General features: G+C 47.9%; 1 protein-coding gene across 1 annotated transcript in view; it reads left to right on the top strand.

The window, feature by feature from the left end:
- The first annotated feature begins 16,743 nt into the window (after positions 1 to 16,743).
- MLH1 (mutL homolog 1) overlaps positions 16,744 to 21,595 on the top strand; it is a 51,743-nt gene continuing 46,891 nt past the window's right edge. Inside the window, exons 1-3 of the mRNA XM_027876139.1 lie at positions 16,744 to 16,896; positions 18,667 to 18,757; positions 19,194 to 19,292. Coding sequence (XP_027731940.1) covers positions 16,781 to 16,896; positions 18,667 to 18,757; positions 19,194 to 19,292 — 306 coding nt within the window. The 5' untranslated portion in view covers positions 16,744 to 16,780. The remainder of the gene's footprint in view (positions 16,897 to 18,666; positions 18,758 to 19,193; positions 19,293 to 21,595) is intronic.

Genomic DNA, 21,595 nt, shown 5'->3' on the forward strand with positions numbered 1-21,595 from the left:
CCACAGCTTTGGGTCCCTGGGATATGGGTGTATGTGAATCACTGGGAACCCAAGGGTAGCTAAGAGATGGGCCTACTTGCCACCATCCCAAAGACAAGAACCAAAACTGGGACCAGGATGGGCAAAGTGGAAAAAGAGCATGACATTTTCTCCATCAGGGAAGGGAGCTTCTAGCCCAGCAGGGGGTGTGTCTGGGAATAGAAAAAACTCCAGGCTTAACACAGACATTGGGAGGAGCCATTGGGGCAGTGGGGGGGGGGGTTGGGAGGTAAGTAAGTTCTGAAGGGATGATATGGTTGAGCTCAGCACTGCCTAGAAACCCCCAAAATACATTATACTTTCTGAGAGGGCAGAAGAATGACCCAGTTTGTTGAAAATCCTACCCCACCACAGACTCCACAAATCCTTAAATGAGGGGGTGGAGATGAGTGGTAAAGGATAACAGTGATCACAAGACTGTCTTCCCAATGGATCTGCTATAAAAAATCAGAAATTAGGCAAAAAAGAAAGGATTTGTGTTTCAGCATTTCAGGATAAACTGTAGTCTAAGTGAAACCTGACTTGAACATCTCTGTTCCCAAAGGGAGGGATGGCAATGTTATCTGGTTGTCCTTAAAGACACAGGGGACCAAATTCAAGATTGGGCCAGGTGAACAGTAACAAAGGAATTTAATATAAACCCAATGCAGACAGTGGTCTATCTGGTGTAAGCAGGTCTCACTGTGGAGCCAGGGTATGAGGAAGAGGAGCAAGAGGAGGAGAAGGATGAGGAAGAGGAAGGTTCAGGGGTGTGGGAGATTTTAGGCAGGTCTGATCAGGCCCCTCCCTTGGAACAAACCACTTGGAATCACTTCATTTTTGGCCCTCAGCATTAAGGATGACTTTAGAGCCAGGTTTTATCTTAAATAATAAAAACCCAAACACACAATCTCTGAGCCCTTTCAGTTTATTTAATGAGAATAATGGGAGGCCTATTACAAAGATATAGGATGATAATCCATGGAGGACAGGTGATTTGTCTCATCAAGTGTCCCAAGGATGATGGTGGCTGAGGTTTTCATCTCCTCTACTCTTAGCATTTGGGGGCAGCTTCGGATCACCAGTGTGACAGGTGCCAGTAACCTCAAGACCAGGGCCTCCTCTTGGAAGGGGTGGTGAGCACAGAGCTGCCCCAAACAGATGTTTGCTGGTGACCTCTTCGTGGGTGCCTGGGGGAAACCATGTTCACCCACTGGTGGGACCAGTCACAAAGTCCTTTCTGAAGATCTGATGAGACTAAAGGTCTCTCCAAGGGAAGGCCATGTGGAGCCCCCTTCTTAGGCGTCTCGAGGACCAACCTGTGGACACTGGTTGACCAAGCCAAAGGTCTGGGGACAGGAACCACCTTGCACAGGGTCAGCCTGCCAATCACCTGGAGGAGAAAGCCTTCTGACAATAATTCCGGCTTACTGGACTGGGAAACAGTCCCCCAAGATGGACCAGGGGGAGCAGGAAGTGGGAAGCTGTGCCCAAATCTCTGAATGAGAACCTCAGCAGAAGGTGGGAGCTGCTCATCCAGAGCCTGTGATCTAGGACCATTTGTGCTCCTCACTGAAAAGTCTGTAACGCCTCCCTAGGGATGCAGTCTCCCATGTGACGGAGGGTCCTGGGTGCTTGTAGAGGGTAGGACACAGCAGCCCTGCCTTCTGGGCTGGTCAGTGTCCAGGGTTAAAACAAGCCTGGGCTCTGGCCTCCTCTCTAGAACCTCCTCAGTCACTGTGACCTATGTAACAATGGGCCTGACACAATAAAAATCCATGACGCCACTGGACTGTAATGTCATCCTGAAGAGACAGGCTTTGGGTATTTCATTTCCTGACAATTATTATTTATATATATTGTGGAACAAAAAAACCAAACCAAGAATCCCTAGGGCCTGTTTCCTAACATCCCAAGGGCAAGCACCCAAAGTAAGACCAGTCCGGACAGGTGGCCTAAGAGGTTTCCATTTTCTCCATCAGGGAAGGGTGCTTGCAGCCCAGCAAGGGGACTGACAGGACTAGACACACACACACACACACACACACACACACACACACACACACACACACCACACACCAGCTCAACTCAGATGCCCTGGGGAGTGATGGGGTATAGGGGGGAGGTATGAGGAAGGTGGGTCACTGCTGGGCAGATGACCTGACTGAGCTCAGCTCTTCCCTGCTAACCCTCAGAACACACTAAACTTTCAGGAAGAGCAGCAGAAATGCCTGCTTGTGTGAAAAGGGAAAGTCCTCCCTTTTCACCCCACCAGGGACTCCAGAATTCCTTAAAAGATGGAGAAGAGGTGAGCGACTGTCACAGGCAAAGTCTGGTAAAATGCATTCCAACTGAAATATATTTTTCTTTCCCTTTTGGTTCAGTCCTTTCCCTAAAAGTCCTCTTTCTGCTGGCCATTTGTACCATAGCATGGAACGCAGACAAAGGAAATATCTTGGAGTTCAAACAATAAAACTGGTTGGCCACGTTAACTGTTAGGGGACTAGGGTCACCTTGTATACGTGTAATCAGTCTGCAAATTACCTGTAGGAGAAAGCCCTGGAGCAATAGTTCTGGACCAGCTGCCTACCTCTATAAATGCTGGTACATCTCTAAATTAGGAAAATTTTCTGAAAGTTGATCCAAGGGGAATAGGCCCCATGTAACAGAAGGCTGCCAAGAAGCACCACAGAGAAAGGGAGAATTTCATCCATGGGATCTGATCTGGAACAGCCTGTAGTCCTGACTATAACATGTAGAAGTCATTCCTAGGGACTCAGGCTTCAAGGGGAAACAAGGTCAGGGAGTAGTTGGGGAGGGTGGTGGCCTGCAGCCCTCCTTTCTGGGCTTGTCAGCTCCCAGTTTTTAAACTCCCTTGGAGTGCACAAAGATGACTTCACCAATGATTCTGTGATTCCTTTTGGGGCAGCTAGGTGCTCGCCACACTTTCAGAAAGGGGCCCTGACTCTTAAGTGACTAGCGACTGTGGTTTGGATGAAGCAGGATCACCTCTGACTGCCACATTCCAAGGGAGAAGGTGTTTCTGTACTGCTCATCATCCTACAGGCCTGTCATAGGGTACCCCCTTTATACTGCTCTTGAAATGAAGCGATTGAAGGAGCTCAGTGTGTGTGTGTGTGTGTGTGTGTGTGTGTGTGTGTGTGTGTGTGTGCTTAATGAATGAAGCATTTATTAATAACCCTTTCTGTGTGCTGGTGGTCAAACATTGGGGATACAGATAGAGCAGGAAGGCTGTCCTTGATCTCAGAGATCTTGAATTCTCATTGAGGAGACAACTCTCAGGGGCAGATTCAGCTACAATTCAGTTGGAGAGGTCCCTTGGTCCTTAGGGTACAGTGTGGCAAAGCAGAGGTTAATGCCTCCTCTTTATTGTCATCTCTACTGATAGAATCATATGCAATTCTGTCATTGATCTATGGGAGAGAGCTTTCCCTTTTTACCAAAGCAGGTCTTTCTTCTGCTCTTCCAGAAAGTGTGTCCTGGGGGTTGCAAGGTCTTGCTGGGCTCCACCAGGTCATCTGGCCAGGAACTACCCACCTCTCCAAAACCTCCCCCACTCCCTCACTACCCAGGGAACCTGTGTTAACCCTGGAGTGTATGTGTACTTCCAGACAGACCCCTGCTGTCCTAGGAGCTCACTGCCTTGAGGCAGAAACTGGCACCCACTGAGTCCACCGTGCCCAGCCAGGTCCCAGTTTGGGTTCTTGTCCTAGTGGCAAGTAGTTCCCTGAGAAGCTCTCTGTCTCTCTCTCTCCCTCCCTTCCCCCTCCAATCCTTCCTCCCTCCCTCTCTCCCTCCTTTCTCACTCCCCTCCCCTTTCCCCCCCTTCCCTCTCTCCCTCACCTCTCTCCCTCCCTCCTCCTGTCCCCTCCCCTCTCCCCTTCTCACCCTCTTCTCCCTCCCTGTTCTCCCTCATCCCCCCTCCCTCTTTCTCTCCCTCCTCTCCCTCCCTCATATCGCCCTCCTTATCCCTCCCCTCTCTCTCCTATCCCCTCCTCCCCCTTCTCCCTCCCTCTCTCCTCTCTCCCTCTCCTCCCCTTTTCCTCCCCTTTCCTCTCTCCCTCCCCTCTCTCCCTCCCTCTTCCTGTCCCCTCCCCTCTCTCCCACTCTCACTCTCTTCTCCCTCCCTCTCTCCCTCCTTCTTCTCCCTCCTCCTATCCCCTTCCCTCTCTCCTTCTTCTCCCTCCCTCTCTCCCTCATATCCCCTCCCTTCTTTCCCCCTCTCACTCTCTTCTCTTCACTCCCTCCCCTCCCTTTTCTCCCCCATCTTCCCCTTCTCTCTTTCCCTCTTCTCTCTCCCCACTCCCTCTCTCTCCTCTCCCCATCTCTCCTTCTTCTCCCTCCGTCTTCCTCCTCTGCCCCTTCTCCCTCCCTTATTTCCCCCATCTCTACCTCCTTTCCCTCCCTCAACTCCCTCATCTCGTCCTCCTTTTCCCTCCCCTCCTTTCTATCCTCATTCTTTCTCTCTCCCTACTCTCCCTCTTCTCCCTCCCTTCCCCCTCTCCCCCTTCCTATCCCCTCTCTTCTCTCCCCATCTCTCCCTCCCCTCTCTCCCCACTCTCCCTTTTCTCCCTCTTCCTTCTCCCCCCACTACACTGCTTTCCCTCCTCTTTCCTTCCTCTCCCACCCCCTCCTCCCTTCCCTCTTTCCATTTTCTACCTCCCCACCCCTATCTCTCCCTTCCCCTCTTTCCCACTTATCCCCTCTCTCCCTCATATCCCCTCCCCGCTATCACCCCTCTCACTCTCTTATCTTCTCCCTCCCTCTCTCCCTCTTCTCCCTCCCCTCCTTCTTCTCCCTTATCTTCTCCCCTTTCCTCTTTCCCTCTTCTCCCTCCCCCTGCCTCTTTCCCTCCTTTCCCTCTCCTTCACCTATCCTGTCTCTCCCTCTTTTTCCCTCCCTGTTCTTCCTCCTCTCCCTTCCCTTCCCTTCTTTCCCTTCTCCCCTCCATTCTTCCTCCTCCTCTTCCCCTCTTCTCCCCCTTCCTCCTCCCCTCTCCCTTCTCTACCCACTTCCTTCCTCTTCTCCCTCCTATACCTCTCCCCTCTCTCTCCCTCTTCTCCTTCCTTATCTCCCTCCTCTCTCCCTCTCTCCCTTTTCTCCCTTCTCTCCCTCCTCTACCCCTCCCTTCCTCCTCTCCCTTCCCCTCACTCCTCTCCTTCTCCCCCTTTCCTATCCCTTCCATCCTCTTTTTTCCCCATGCTCTCTCTCCCTTTCCTCCTCTTTCTCTCCCTCCCGCTAACTACCCTCTTTCCTCTCTCCCCTCCATCCTCTCCTTTTCCCTCCCCTTCCGTACCTCTCTCTTTATAAATACAGCTTATGGAAGGTGTTTATGGGTAAGAGAAGGCATTAAACAGGCTCAGGGTCCTGACCCTCAGCCTTCTGTCCCTGGGAGGAGGGATCAGCAGTGACACAAGGGTGAGTAAGAGTCACCAGAGACCCCATTAGGTGAGTAAGGAATGTGAGACCTTGAGCTTCTACCTGGGGATTTCCAAGGTTGCCTCTGTCTTCTCTACACCTAGTTGCCCATGTCCAAACCAGTTAGTTTAAAGGAGGTGGGGTAGGGGTGTCCCTCCAGAATCAGTGTTTTTTTTTTTTTTGTTTGGTTGTTTTTCTCTCTTTAATTCATTCTGTTAGGAATTCTGGGGAGGTTTTATCATTATCCTGGGTGTGGAGGTGAGAGGCAGAAAAATGGCCCTCTCCACCCTCCATGAGCAAGTTCAGGACAAAGCAGATGCCTGGAGGAAGTGTGAACAGCTTCTACAGGAGGCAGTGAGGTGCACATGGGAGGACAACAGGGGCAGGGTTCATGGGCAAAGTGTTGGCGATAGTGGTCATACTAAAGGTGTTACAGGAGGTTAGGGAAAAGGGGAGGTTCAGGGTAGGGAGGGCAGAATGACCAAGCTTCAGGGGTGGGGAGGATTCAGTGGAGACTAACAAAGCCTGAATACACCTTGCCCAGACTTCCTCCCCTCCCCTCCCTGTTTCCATAGTCCCAGGTGCAGATAATCCTTGACTTTGAGGTGCCATGTTCCAAAAGCACAGCCACCATATGCATGTACTGAGCATTCACGGTTTGCCAGTCTCTGTGTTAGCTGCTGAGGGGCCAAGGAAGAGGAAGAGGAGGAGATACTTACCCAAAGTGGACACCCATTATGAAGGAGGATGGGGGGGCAACCTGTAAATCAATACCTGTGTGTACACCTGTTGTGTCTCTATAGATGGCTGTATGGTGCAGTATGGTGTGGGATGTGATCCCAGGGGAGAAGAAGGCACTGATATGCAGGGGCACCTGGGCATTCCTCCTTTTGAGGAAGGTAGTACTTGAGTGGAAACATGAGTTCAGAGAAAGACTGTGCAGCTTCCTGCCCATCATGTAGTCCAACCAAACAATTTCCCTGTACCTTGATGACTAGCCACCCACTCCCCAATGCCTAACCTCAGCTGGCAACTTAAGGGATGGGGGAGTGAGGGGGGGTACCATTGCTTTCTGCACCTAAGGATTGAGCATTGAACTTCCTTGATGAGGAGAAGAAAGTGCTGGCTACAAGGGAAAGGCCCCTTTCCCAGCTGTTCCATGGCTTATGTAGAGTTCCTTTCAAACTGTGTTTTAAGAAGGGGAGAACAGCAGTCTTCAGATTGTGTTTCAGTCATATTTTTCCCCCCCAAAAAAATAATTCTCGCAAGGAAATTAGCAAAGAGGGAGATTTTGGGATTTGGCATTTCAGGATATATTAGAGTCAACCCAACTTGCACATCTCTGTTCCTATTGAGATAGGTTGGGATTGTGTCCTGGTTATCATCTAAGATACAGGGATGCAAACCAAGTTTGAACCAGGTGGGCAACAACAGAAAGAGTCCCCATGTCAACCCAATATAGACATTGTTCAACGTTTGGTTTGGTGACCAGATTGGGAGTGTTGAGTCAAGGGATGATATTGATTATGATGTGAACATATGTATGTAGGGGTGTAGCTTATGCACCTGGGCCTCCTTTCTGCCACTCTTCTTCCCAAGTGCTTTAAGGAAACCGTCTTTGACCAGTGGCTGCAGCAGCCAAACAGCCTGGTGATTCAGGAATCTTTCGTGAATCTGTGATGAGAACCAAGCTCACCCAAAGGGATGGCCAAGTGGAGCCCTCTTTCTGGGCATCTCAGGGATGCCCTCCATGCCCACTTGTTGATCAGTCTTGTAGGGATCATCTCCCACAGGATCAGTCTGCACATCATCTGTAGGAGAAAGCCTTCAGGCCATACAGGCTGCCACACCTCTGGATAGAGAAACAGTGATTCAAGATGAACCAGGGCAATGAGAACCTCTGTCCAAATCAGTGCAGAAGAATCACAGCAGAGGAGGGTGGATTTTCATCCAGAGCATCATAGCTGGAACCACCTGTAGCCCTCATTATAACAGGGAAAAACTATCTTGGGGCACTCAGGCTTCAAGGGGACAGCAGGTTCTATGGGGGTTGGGGAGGGTAGATGCCTACAGCCCTGACCCCTGAGATTGTCTGTGTTCAGGACTAAGTCCAGCTTGGGCTGTAGCCTCCCTGGAGATCTCCCAGAGGAACTGTGACCTGTGTGGCCTTACCTAACAATGGGCCTTACTCACTAAAATTCCATGACAGCATTGGCCCATGATGTCAGGTCCAAGGATGAGGTTTAAGAAAAAAAAGCTATCATCCAGTTTAAAAAAAATAAAAAGCCCCACTGGATTTCTTTTTTGGTTAAAAAGTTGATCCTATTTTAGTATAATTTTTAACCTCAACCAAGAATACTGAAAGAAATTTTATTTGTATAGATTTCATGTTATTATACAAGAATGCCAGCAGAAAGAAGATTTTTAGGGAAATGACTGAAAAAGGAAAGGAAATAAACTTTAATGTTCTGTTTGGGTTCCCTTTTCATCAAACCAGGCTTTTTTTCTGCTTATCAAAAAGCTTAATGTGTTTTGGGGGATTGCAAGGCATTTCTCAGCTCAACCAGGTCATCTTCCCAGCAGTTAAATCCCCCCAACATCTCCCCCCAACCCCACACCATCACTCCCCAGGGAGCTTGTATGAAATGTGGACTTTTGTCTGTTTCCTGTCAGAACTCCCCCTCCCCCCCACTTGTGCTTGATGCTCCCTTCCCTGTTGGAAAAATTGGCCCCCTCAGTCCACCTTGTTTATCCTGCCCCCAGTTTGGGTTCTTCTGTTTGGGATTAATCCATCGTCAATATCTTTTTTCTTCTTAAATCCCTCCTTATAGTCTCTAATGGAATAGTCAGTGGATGGACAAAGATTTAAGCAGGTTCAGGTCCTGACCCTCAGCTTTCTTTCCCCGAGAGGGAGTCCTCAGGGATACAAGGGTGTCTGGGATCCGGACAGGGTCTCCATTAAGTGAGCACGGCATGTGAGACCTTGAACTTCTACCTGGTGATTTCTAGGGTTGCTTCTGTCACACCTAAAGCCACTTGCCCATGTCCAGATCTGTTGGTTTAAAGGGTATGTGGGGGCAGCTAGGTGGTGCAGTGGATAGCCCTGTGGCCTTGGAGTCAGGAGGACCTGAGTTCAAATCCAGCCTCAGACACGTGACCATTACTAGTTATGTGACCCTGGGCAAGTCTCTTAACCCCAATTGCCTCACAAAAGAAAAAAAAACCAAAAGGGTGCATGGTCTTGGTGGTGGTGGCTGGGGTCCTCCAAAATTGTGTGTTTCTGGAATATTTTTTTCTCCTCTTGAATTCATTTGGTCAGGAATTCTTGGAAGGCTTTATTGTTCTGGGTGGGGAGATAGGGGAAGGCTTCTCCTAGACTCGTGAGAAGGTTCGGAGTACAACAGGTGACTGGAACGAATGTGAAACAGCTTCTACAGGAGATGGGGGTGGGCGGGGCAGAAGTGTTGGGGGGGTGCAGTTGGTCATTCAGAAAGCGTTGCATGAGCAGGGATGGGGGAGGTGAGGCTTGAGGTGGGTATGGCAGAATGGCCAAGAAGAGGGGTGGGGGAGGATACAGTGGGGAGGAAGGAAGCCTGAATACACCTTGCCCAGACATCCTCCCCTCCCCTCCTGATTGCCACGATCCCGGGTACAGCTGCTCCTTGACTTTGAGGTGCCACGTTCTGCAAGCCCTCAGAGCACAGGCATGTCCTGGGCACTCCTGATGTGTTAGCTGCTGGGGAGCCAAGGAAGGGAGATGGGAGGGGGAGAAGATAAGATGAATACCTGGGTGCCCACCAGATCTAGGCAAGATGGCATGGGAAGCTACGTCAGGGGAGAAGGAGGCACTAACATTCACTGGCACCTGGGCAATCAGGCTTCAGGAAGGTGGTACCTGGGCAGAAACATGACAAAAATCAGGACATGATTCTACAGCTTCTTTACCATCATGTAGACAAACCCTCTGCCCTAACCCTGCCCACCCCCCACATCCACATTTCCCAGCTTGTACATTTGCACACTGAGGGCTGAGGGATAGGGGGCAGGGCTGTGATGATGTTCTCCTCCTGGAAAATGAGTATTTAACTTGGTGGAAGGATAGGAGGACGTGCTGGTTAGGAGGGGAAGCTGTCTCCTCTCCCAGCTACTCCAGAGACTGTGGAGGTAATCACATGATTGGTTACAAGTGGGGGAAAGGGGAGAGAGCAGTGAATTTCAGGCGTTTACCCAGTGTATTTTTCTGAAAAAAAAAATTCTCATCAAAAAGTAAGTCCAAAGAGAGGCTTAGAGATTAGAGGCCTTCCAGGATAAATGGGTGTCTCTGTGAAACCTGACTTGACCCTCTCTGTTCTATGGAGATGAGGTGGCAGTGCCATCTGGTTGTCCTCAAAGATACAGGGGACCAAACAAGAGTTTAGATACTAGGTGGGCAATAATGGAAGTCATCCCCCTGTAAATCAAATAAAGACATGGATCTCCCTTGGGTGACCAGGTGGGCTTTTGGAGTCAAACCATAAGGTCCACAATGATGATGTGGATGCAGGGGTATACTGGAGACTTCAGATAGTTCCCATCAAATCACTCCTTGGAACAAACCCTTACTTCACTGTGGTCCTAAGCCTTGCTGATTCCTTTAGAAACACATCTTATCTTTCCCCAACAACAGAGATGAACTTACCTTTCAATCACTATATTAGTTGGTCTGCTGAAGAGGGGCCTATGACAGATGTGTGAGATGATGAAGGATAAAAAAATGTGCTTGACTTGCTCAGCCAGTGTCATGGGGTGGTCCCTGGGGCTCCCTTCCCCTTGCTGCCTGGCATTGGGGGGCAGCTCTGTTTCACCAAAAGGACAGTTGCCAGGGGCATATGGAGCCAAGCCTCCTTCTAGAAACTGTTCATCACTGAGCTGTCCCAGAGAAAGTCTGGAGCCATCTTCACAGGCACCACCAGGAAACAGCCTTTGCCCAGTGGCTGAAATGGCCAAACAGCCTGGTGATCTAGGCCTCCTTTTGTGAAGCTTTGATGAGAACCAAGACCCTCACCCAAAGGTGTGGCCATGTGGAGCCCTCTTCTTGAGCCTCTTTGGGATATCATCTGTGCCAAGAATCACAGCAGAGGAAGGTGGATTTTCAGTCACCCATAGCCCTCATATAAAAGTTGAAAACCATCCTGAAGGACTCAGGCTTCAAGGGGATAGCAAGTTCTGTGGGGGTTGGGGAGGCTGGAGGCCTACAACCCTGACTTCTCAGATTGTCTGTGTCCAGGACTAAGTCTAGCTTGGGCTGTAGCCTCCCTGGAGGTCTTCCTGAGGAATTGTGACCTGTGTGGCCCTACCTAACAATGGGCCTTACTCACTAAAATTCCATGACAGCATTGGCCCATGATGTCAGGTCCAAGGACAAGACTTTTAGAAAATATTCACCTTTGATTTCTTGTGGGATGAGAAAGTTGATTCTTTGTTTTTACAGTTATTTTTTTTAACCTCAAACAAGAAGTCTTAAAGACATTTTATTTGCTTATATTATATGCTATCATTCAAAAACACCAGCAGAAAGGAATTTTAGGCAAACAACTGAGGCAAAAAGGGAAAGAATTATAATTCATGTTTTCATAAACTTTACCAGACTTTGCTTCTAATAACCAAGATCTTGATATCTTTGTCATCTACAAGCACCTGAATTCCACTGCACCCTTTCAGGATTTCTGAAGTCCTTGTTGGGGTGGAGTGAGATTAACTTTCCCTTTTCACCCAAACCTGCCTTTCTTCTGCTCTTCAGAGAGTGCAATGTGTTCTGAGGTTTAAAGGGCAGAGTTGAGCTCAGCTAGGTCATGAGCCAGAATTTAGCCACCTCCAAACCCTACCCCCCAGCACTTCCCAGGGAGGGTGTCTATTTCTAGGCAGGCCCCCTGCTGCTCTGGAAGTTCCCTTCCTGCCCAGGCTGGTCCCAGTTTTGCTTTTGTTCTTGGGTTGGTTACAAGCAGGCCCAAGGAATCTGTAATTAATTAATTAATTAATTAATCAATTAATTTTATTTATAGCTTCTGGTAGTTGCTTATGTAGAAGGTCAGGTATTTGAGGATTTTCAAAGTCTTGAACTTCAATTTTCTGTGCCTAAGAAGGGGTGGGTGGGGAGACATCATTAGAGACACAACAGTGGCTAGGAGTGGGCAGGGACCTACGGTGGTGAGGGTGGAAGGTGAGACCTTGAGCTTCCATCTGGTATTTTCTGCTCTAACTTGATCTCTGTCCCAGGTCTACCTATCTTTTTATATCCACATCCCTAGGTTTAAAGAGGAGGGAAGTGGCAGGCAGGTGACCCTTGGGCATTGATGTGTTTCTGGATTTTTTATTCTCTTCTTTAATTCATTCTGTTAGGAATTTTGGGAAGGCTTTGTTGTCTTCTGGGTTGGGAAGATGTGGGGTTGGGCCCCTCATGGGCAGAGATCCCCAGCTCCCTGGCAAGAGTGTGAATGGATGCCATGACCAGCTGCACTGGTGCCTGGGGTAGGAGACCTGGGAGTGGAGAGCAGGAGTGAGATGGTGGTGAGAGTGCACTTAGCCTGAGGGCTCTGGAAGAAGCCCATGGAATTGGTGATTTAGAGTGCAGGTGCTCAGGGTAAGGAGGGCAGAAGAGGCGGTTTGGCATGGAGGCAGTGAGGAAGAGGAAAGACTAAAAGACACCTTGTTCACTTTTTCTGCCTCCGCATTCTGCCAGAAATCCTGGTGCAGCTTATCCATCACTTTGAGGTGCCATATCCTATAAGCATTTACTGCAGTACCACCGTATACCCATCCCTATGCTGGGCACTAGGCAGCCCAGTTATCCAGAAAGGTTTGTGCCCTGCCCTCAGGGAGCTCACTGTCTAAAAGAGGAGGAAAAGGCAACCTGTTAAAAAAAAAATTAAGTGCCTATGTGATCTATGAGAGAAATTATTATTTTCTCTTATATTAATAACCTATTATTGATTGGATCCCAGGCTTTTTCTATTTCCTCAGTTGGGGACCAGCCCTTGTAATTCAGTTATCCAGTCAGTCTCTGAAGGACATTGCTGATAGATGAGATTGTCTAAATCTTTAGGGAAAATCAGGGATGCTCCTCCATCTTGAGTGGGACTCCTTGCAAGTAGGAGACCTTACTTTGGTTTAGATGGTAAAGAGAATCTAATCCAGGTGAATTCCAGCCCTAAAGCATTAAGTCAATGCCCTTGCAACACCCCCACCTCCTCTGCATTGTGATTTAAGGTAACCTAACTCATGAAAGAAAAAACCAACCAGAGGCATCTGAGTAGAGATGGATTCCTGTGTCCAGATTTCTGGAGGTGGCTGAGTCTCATGAAAAACCTGAGTTCTCAGCAGGAGGAGCTGAAGGCTTTCAGCTCACCTCCTCATATGAAAGTCTACCCCCTCATTAATTGGTCACCAATCAAGGTTGATTTTCACCTTTCAGGGGCACCCATCCCTTTTTCAAAGGTATTTAAGCATTCAGTGACCTCCATGGTTTTGTCTTTGGTTACTAATTATCAATTCATTAATTATCAGCTAGCAGAATTAATAAGTTGATTATTAATTACCCTGAAACTTTTTCTTGGACTTTTCATTCATCTCACCTATGAAGGTGAGTATCTTAGGGAAGTATCTTAGAAGGGAAGAAGGCCCTAACTTCTAGGGGACACCTGGACAATCCTCCAGCTTCTAGAAGGTGGTACTGAAATGGAAACATGAAGGAAGGCAGACAATGACTCTAGTGCTTTTTCCATCATAACATCCTGTCGCCCATCTCCCACATTGTCACCCCTCCTCACACACCCCCAACCCTGCCAGGCCTGTACACTTGCCCTTTGGGGACTGGGGGGAGGGAACTGGAAACATTTTTTCCATCTGGAAAGGGAACGTGGTTGTCAAAGGAGTCAGAAGGGAAAGAGCCAAACTACACCCTGGACTCAGCATCCCTAGAGTGGGCTGGCTCTGGACTCCCAGGGTATGGGGGAGATGGGGATGGCTTTTGGTGTGGGAGAATTGGGAAGGTCAGGGGGAGAGAAGAAATGGGCCCCTGTAATGGCTGAGCTCAGCACATCCTTAGAGCATCCATTACATATGAACTCTGTGAAAAACCACAAGAAAGGCCTGGCAAGGAGAGCAGACCCTCCTGCACAGAGACCTTGCCCAGCAAATCCTCACCCCTAAAGGGGGAGGGTGAGAAATGGGGGTGGAAAGTGGGGATAACAGTGATCTCCATATCACATGCTAGCATCAGTCGACTATTTTGACATTTAAAACACATGCATTTTTCACTTTGTCAGTTTCCTAAAAATCCTCTTTGTACTGGCTAATATTTATTCATGGGGGGGTAAAAATATAAATATACATAAATCAAAAATTTTAAAGCCTCTCCTTCAGGCTGACATCAGTCTCCAGTGACATCATGGATTATTGGCAAGTCAGGCCTATTGTTGGGTAGGGGCAGGTCACAATTACTGAGGGAGGTCTAGAGAGGAGGCCTGAGGCCAGGCTTACATACAGCCAGGACACAGATATGACCAGAAGTCAAGGCTTCACCTGTTCACTGGCCCCAACTAATCTCAGCTGGACCTAATGTCCCTGGGAAGCCTGAGTTCCCATGGATAGCATACTCTCTTCAAGAGTGAGGTCTGCTGGTTGACCTACATTGGATACCTTGGATGGAAAGCCTTCTTCTTCTGCAATCCTTCTTAGTAGCTGAATTGGACCCAGGTTCCTGCTCCACCTGCTCCATCATGAAGGGTCCTTTTCGAAATCAGAGTAATTCAAGCCTATACTCCTATAGGCCACAGACCCAGAAAAAATATCCTAAAATCATTCTCCCAGGGATGTGTGCCCAGAGGACCCCACAAAAGGGGCCTTCAGTACCAAGATGCTGTGGGTGGTCCAACCAGCGGGCCAAGAGGATTTCCAGGAGGAGCCAGTAAAGAGGACTCCAGCAGCCACCCCTTTGGGGCGGCTCAGTGCTCACCACCCCTTCAGAAAACAGGCCGCCATCCACAGGCTGCTAGCAGCTATCGTTTTGATGAAAGAGAAGTGCCCCCAACTGCCAGTTTTCATAATTATTCTTGGGACACTTGCTGATACCAAGTCAAATACATTTCTGTATTACTCATCGTCCCACAGCTGGATCATAAGATCCTTTTTTATTCTAATGATCAAATAAAGTGATTGAAAGGGCTCTGACAGTTGGAGTGTCTTTATTGAATGAATGAATAAAACATATATTAATAACTCTGTGTGCAAAGCTAGGTTACAATCACTGGGGATACAGAGGGAAAAGTCAGTCTGCTTTGCTCTCAAAAATGTAATTCTCATTGGAGAGATGACACCAAGGGATGGTTTTAACTTCATTGCAGATGAAGAGGTCCAGTGGTCTTTAGGGCACAGCAGAAAAGAAGATGATGCTTCTTCTTTAAAGTCATTTCTACTGATTTCTTTTTTCTGAGTTGCTAACCATTTGATATTGACTAAGATTGTGGGAATCTGAACTTCCTTTACTAGGTCATCAGTGGCAGTGCCTGAACCCCCCTGCAGGAGCCGTGGCCAGGCTGCATTTTCACAGGGGTTGCTTGCCATGATGATGTCTAAGGACCCTGAGTTTCTCCTGGCCCCAGGTCCAGGTCATTCTCGATCTGGGTCTGAGGAAAGATGGTGTCAATGTGGTGGTTTTGGCCTGAACTGCTGGGCACATGCTGACTGCTCTGTCCCTCCAGGGGGGTCTCCCTGTTTCATCAGGACAGGCTTCTTCTCTGTACTGTGGGTGGCAGTTGGTGGGGATGGCAGGATTCCTCTCCATGGGAGTTGTTTCTCTAGAAGATGACTGTCATGTCTGGTCTGGAAGCTTGACAGGTGGTCTGGGGAACAGCTGCCATTCTACAGGACACTTCAGTTTATGTTTGTGTTGGTAGCGGCTTGTTAGGAGTTGTTACTGGTGATAGTTAGGAGGATCAGTTCTGCCTTTAATGTTGCCTGGTGGGAGAGGGAATGGTCTAGAATCAATCAAACGCTGTCTGTCTGACTCTGTCTGTCTGTCTCTGTCTGTCTCTCTTTCTCTCTCTGTCTCTCTCTTTGTCTCTCATCACTGAGATGGGGGGATTATCAGGGACACAAGGGTGGCTAGAAGCCAGACAGGGACAGGTGTGTTTCTGGATTTGGGTCTCCTCTTGAATTTATTCTGTTGGGAATTCTGGGAAGGCTTTGGAGGTTTTGGAAAGTGGCAGGAAGGGAGGGGGCTGGTACAGACTCTCCTGAGTGCTCATGAGCAGGTACAGAGCAGACCTGGTGCCTGACTCTAGTGTAAACAGCTTCTACTGGAGGTTGGGGAGTGCCCAAGAAGGAGACGTGGGGATGAGCGGGGGTAAAGTGTTGGAGGTGGTGGTCATTCTAAAGGTGTCCCACAAAGTGGGGGTAGGGAAAAGGTGACACACGGTGTAGGCAGGGCAGAATGGCCACCGCGAGGCGGGGGTGAATTCACTGAGGAGAAGCCTGAATACACCTTGTCTTTCATATACACTATGTAGCCCAACCTAACCATCCACCCAAACTTTGCCTGTAGTGTCTAGCCAGTGCTAGCGATCTGGGGGCTTGGGGAGTAGGAGTGGAAGTGGGGGGCTGTGATTGCTTTCTGAGGCTGAGAAATGAGCACTGAACATTCAGAAAGTGCTGGTTATGAGGGCTAATCCTCTCTCCCAATGGTTCCATTGACCATGGGGGTTCTTAAAGGGTGGGCTTGGAGGGGAGAGGAACGGGATAACCTTTGACATGTGTTTTCCAAGATTTTTTTCTGAAGAGAAGAATCCTCAATTCTCAGGCGTCTGAGAGGTCCAATCTTCCACCTGTTTCCACAGCAGAGGAGGAAAGTCCCTTCAGACCTAGAGCAGAGGATGAGGAAAATCCAGGAAGGTGGAACGTGACCAAAGCGGAGGAGGTGATTGGCTGTGAGAGCCGTTTGTTCTTACGGATCTGCCTGCCGCCCCAAACTAAGCAGAGGGGATTGGCTGAAAGGGGCAATCCTTTGAATGGGGGGCGCGGAAGAGCAGAGAAGCTGAAGTGATTGGCTGAGAGATATCCGCTTGCATAAAGCTGCCCTTTTTCTTGAAAGAGGCTTGAAGGATTGGTTACGAGGGGCCTTTTCTTCGCTTGGATGAGCCTAGCCCCCGACGCTGGAACGGCGGTGATTGGCTGAGAGGGGAGTTTATTTGCATGAGCCTGCCTAACTCCCAAACCCTGACTGCGGTGATTGGACGAGAGGGGCGTTGTTGAGCTGCTTGGTTTTACGTAAGTTTTGGCCGCTGTCGTCATGTCTCTGGTGGCGGGAGTGATTAGGCGTCTAGATGAGAAGGTGGTGAACCGCATAGCTGCGGGGGAGGTCATCCAGCGCCCTGCGAACGCCATTAAGGAGATGATTGAGAATTGGTAAATGAGGGATTGACCGGGTTCGAGCCTCGCCACAGGGGAGGGGGGGGGGGAGAAAAAATCTTGGCACTTTGCGACTCCAGTGCGCAGGCGCATTCGTGCTCCCGCGGAAACTTTGGCGCTCGGAGTTTACTTGTATGTGGTCCCTGCGGGCGCCGAGTGGTGACCTGGGCCGAGGCCTAGGGGAGGAGTAACCCCGCTCTCCATACGATCCATACACCCCACACACACCCCCTCCCCGAAAAAGCAGGGAATTTGCAAATCAGTGGATCTCTAAGCGTTTATAAAGTATTGGCCTTCCGTGTGCCGAGGAGACTTGCGCGGAAGCTGGGGGCAGTGCCTCGGTTTCCCCCTTAGAAGTTGGCTCCATCTGTGACCAGTAGAGAGGGGCAGCTGTCTGGCACCAACTGCCCATTACGTGGGGCCGCAGCGAGGCCTCGCCCAGGACTCCCCCCTGGAGTGCCCGGCAGGTGTCCGGAGCAGCTTTGGACACAACACCCCCCCCCCCGCCCCGCCTCGGTCCCCCAGCACCTGCCTGGGCTGCTGGCGAGAAGGGGTGTGTTAGAGCAAACTAGGCTTCAGCGCCCCCGTCCCCCGGCGGCGCTTCCAAAGGGGAAAGGGCACCGCAAATCCTGCCCCACTGTAGAAAGCCCAGGTGCCTCCCGCCAAGTAGCAGACTTCTGGGTCTCTTGGTGAGGGATTTCTTCAGGTTATCTTGCTTCTTTTTCATTTTAAGCTTTTATTTAGTATTTTATTTTTCCCCAGTTACATGTAGAAACCATTTATAACATTTGTTTTTTAAACAGAGTTCCAGATTCTCTCCCTTCCTACCTCCCCACTCCATCCCCCCATTCAGAAGGCAAACAGTTGGATATAGGTTATACATGTGTAGTTAGGCAAAACATATCCATAATAGTCATGTTGTGAAAGAAAACATAGACAAGGAAAAAAAACCCTCAAGAAATAGGTTATCTTTCTTTCCATTGTCTCTATCTGCCCCCTGCTCCCCTCTTACTATTGCCTGGCCAGATTTTTTTTTTTTTTCCAATTCAATAAACATTTTTTTTTTTTAGGCTTTTGAGTTTTAAATTTTTCTCCCTCTCCCTCCCCACCTCCCTCCCCAAGGTGGCTCGCAATCTGATATAGGCTATACATATACATTCCTATTGAACATATTTTCACATTAGTGATGTTGTAAGTAAGGATTAGAACCAGTAGGAGGCACCACCAGAAAGAGGAAACAACACAACAGAAGAAAAAAAATAGTGAATGGTATGCTTCAGTCTGCATTCAAACTCTGTAGTTCTTTCTGTGTATATGGATAGCATTTTCCATCATGACGGGCCAGATTTTTTAAGAAGAATGCTTATTGAAAAAATGTGTGCATGCACATATGTACATATAGATATCTTTATTAGAGCACTTTGGTTTCTGACAACATGGAGGTTGGGGAGTCAGTACAGTTTCTTATGAGGAATAGGCAAAAAACCATAAGAAAAGGAAAAAGGCTGTGAGGAGATGCCTAATAGCTAGTTTAGGACCTAATTTAGGCCTTTTCTTGAAGCGCGTGTATGTTGCTATTAGTTTCAGAAGAAAGTACTCATTTTTTTGTGACATGAAAGTCTGATTACTAAACTTGGAGAAAAATCTACTGTTCATGTTTTATGAACTATAACTGGATGTATCAGCATAGATAATGAACTTTGTTTTTTTTATTACCTGACTCAAATGTCTTTATACCAATTAGAGTTCACCTTCTCTCCTTGCCAGCTTGGATGCCAAAGCCACAAGTATCCAGGTGACCATTAAAGAGGGAGGCCTCAAACTGATTCAGATCCAAGACAATGGTACCGGAATTCGGGTAAGTAAAATTTCCCAAGATAACAATGTTTGACTTAGATCCAAAGCAAAGAGATTGAAGAAAAGATTCAGATCTTTTTGTTCTGGAAAGTGGGCTGCTGTCAGTGAAACACTTACACCAGAAAATGGGTCCATTTTAAAACTGTACAAACCAAGAATTTACTTTGGGATGAAGGCTTTTAAAAGTGTAACCCACCATCTTTAGAACTGATGATTAACAGGGCAGCTAGGTGGCGCAGTAGATAGAATACGGGCCCTGAAGTCAGGAGGACCTGAGTTCAAATGTGGCCTTGGACCAAACACTTGACACTTACTAGCTGTGTGACCCTGGGCAAGTCACTTAACCCCAATTGCCTTAAAAAAAAAGAAAAAGAAATGATGATTACCATGGTTTGTTCACCATCCTGTCCTCCCCTCCCTTTTTTTTAATCATTTAGAAAGAAGATCTGGACATTGTGTGTGAGCGATTCACTACAAGTAAGCTGCAGTCATTTGAAGATCTGGCTTGCATTTCTACCTATGGCTTTCGGGGGGAGGTAAGTTGGAAAGTAGGAGAACTTGGGGATTCTGTTGCTGCCATGATTATTCCATGTGGAGATCATTCTCTCTTTAATATTTTTCCAAAGACCCTTGAAAGAAAAAGAAAACTGTTCTGTATTATTAGGTGAATATATATAGAACACCTTTGAAATCTTGAGTCATTCAGGATGGAGGATTTGTGTAGATTCATGGAATTTCACCATGTTTGACTGTGTGCCCAAAGTACCCTGGACATCCAATTGAATGGGAGAGTAAATGGGTCTACTCCTGTTCTCTCTGTGCTGTGTTGGGGAGGAAGTTAAATTTTGATCTGAGCAGCTGCTCCCAGGTCCTTGGAGCTGGGACACAAAGGGAAGGAGAAGGGGGAGGACAAAGAGGACTCAAGGCCAGGAGTCTGAGGAGTCCTTTTGTTAAGCCTCATTTTCCTCCTCTTCAGGATGATGGGGTTGAATGAAATGTTCAGAGGCCCCTTCTCATTCTTGTGTTGGCTACTCAGCCATCTCTCTTTACAGCCATCACCTTGGCTTTAGACATGCTACTGGTCAGAATCTGTTTATGACTTTGAGCTTCATGGTAGCCCCCTCTGGAACAGGCCAAACACTTTTACTCCATTTGTGGGTTTAAAAACAAATTCTTTTTTATTATAAACTTAATAAGCATCAATATTTCCATCGAGAAAGAACACAAGTATGTATATGAAACCATGAGTCACCATTTTGTACAGCTTGTCCTTTTAAATATATATTTAATTGAACCTTACGGTACTAACCCTGCCCTGATAGGATGTGTCCCCTGCTAAATTTCCTTTGGTTGTCTTCTGTGCATTTTTGTGTTGCCTTCATGATCTTTTCTGTCACTCTTTCACTGTTCCTTCTAACAGCTTGGCCTCCCTCCTTTGCAGCATATAAATATAACCAAGCAAAATAAATTCACACAGTGTCTGTGTCTGCACCTGTACCTGCCATTCTGTAGCTGGAGTCCATCACCTGCTTGGCATGGGCAGGGATGCACCCATTGTCCTTCTGAAGTCCTGACTGGCCATTGCCTTGATCAGTGTGTTTCAGTCTTTCAGAGTTGTTCCCCATGATGTTGTTGTGGTCATTGTATACCTCATTTTCTTGGTTTTGCCCTTTTCAGTCTACGTCACTTTATACGAGCCTTCCCAGATGTCTCTGAAACTGTCCTTTTTGTCATTTCTAAGTGTGTGATAATGTTCCTTAATTTTTGTTGTTTGTTCAGCCATTCCCTGATAGATGGGCACCCCATTTGTTTTCAGTTGTTTGCTGTAACAGAGAGTAGCTCCAGTATTTTTGTACCTGTTGCTTCATTCCCTTTTGTTATTTTAAAAAAATCTCTTTGGGATATAGGCTGTGGAGTAATATTAGTGAGTCAAGAGGTCTTCATATGTGAGGGACTTTGATTCCAACCATTTCTGCCAGTGTGAACATGGAGTACTGTAAATGGGGGGAGTCACAGCAATTATGCCTCGCCTTTTAAAATCTCAGCTCCCGAAATGTGATGTGGACAGACACATCTGGAAAGGCATGTTTTATGATAAAAGCAGAACCAGAAGACTGGAGAATGGGCTGATTGCACACATAGATGAGGAAAAGTGAATGAGGATGAATGGGCAGAAATGTCAAGATTTGCTAAACAGGTTTCACTGGCTTCATTGACGTTTGGGGTAAAGCTTTTGTTAAAGTATTTTTTAAACCTCGGAATATGTTAAAAGACATAATCTGATAAAAATTAGCCTAATTATATGACATGATCATGGGAATCTATCAAAGACCCCTTTACCTCTGGAGCCTCTGTACTGTCCCATCTGAATTACATGGGTCAGAGCCACAGAATCGTGGGGTTGGGTGGAGTCCCTGGGCTTCCTTAGCCCCAGAGTCTCTGAAAATGAATCCTTCTGCAGGATACCAAACAGCACATAGGGCCCCCTTAGCTTGAAGGCCTTGGGCACACTTACCACGCTGGGTGGAGCCTCAGATTGCATCTCTGTGTGTTAGGAGGTCCTCTCTCCTTGGTGAAAAGTTAACCCCGAAGGACCTGGGTGCTAGTCCTGGCCTGGGAGCCAGACAGGCCTTCTTGGTTGGTAGTTTTTAGGCGGGGCCTCATTGGGCAATTCTGCACTCAGATGAACAGGGTCTGTTTAAAATGGAAGGTTTATTTTGAATTTTAATATTTCTGAGTGTAGGTTCTCCTCTTTAAAACTCGTCCCCGGGGCAGCTAGGTGGCACAGTGGATAGAGCACTGGCCCTGAAGTCAGAAGGACCTGAGTTCAAATCCAGCC

This window comes from Vombatus ursinus, unplaced genomic scaffold, assembly GCF_900497805.2.
Source record: "Vombatus ursinus unplaced genomic scaffold, bare-nosed wombat genome assembly UNPS02004051.1, whole genome shotgun sequence".
NCBI classification, from domain to species: domain Eukaryota; kingdom Metazoa; phylum Chordata; class Mammalia; order Diprotodontia; family Vombatidae; genus Vombatus; species Vombatus ursinus.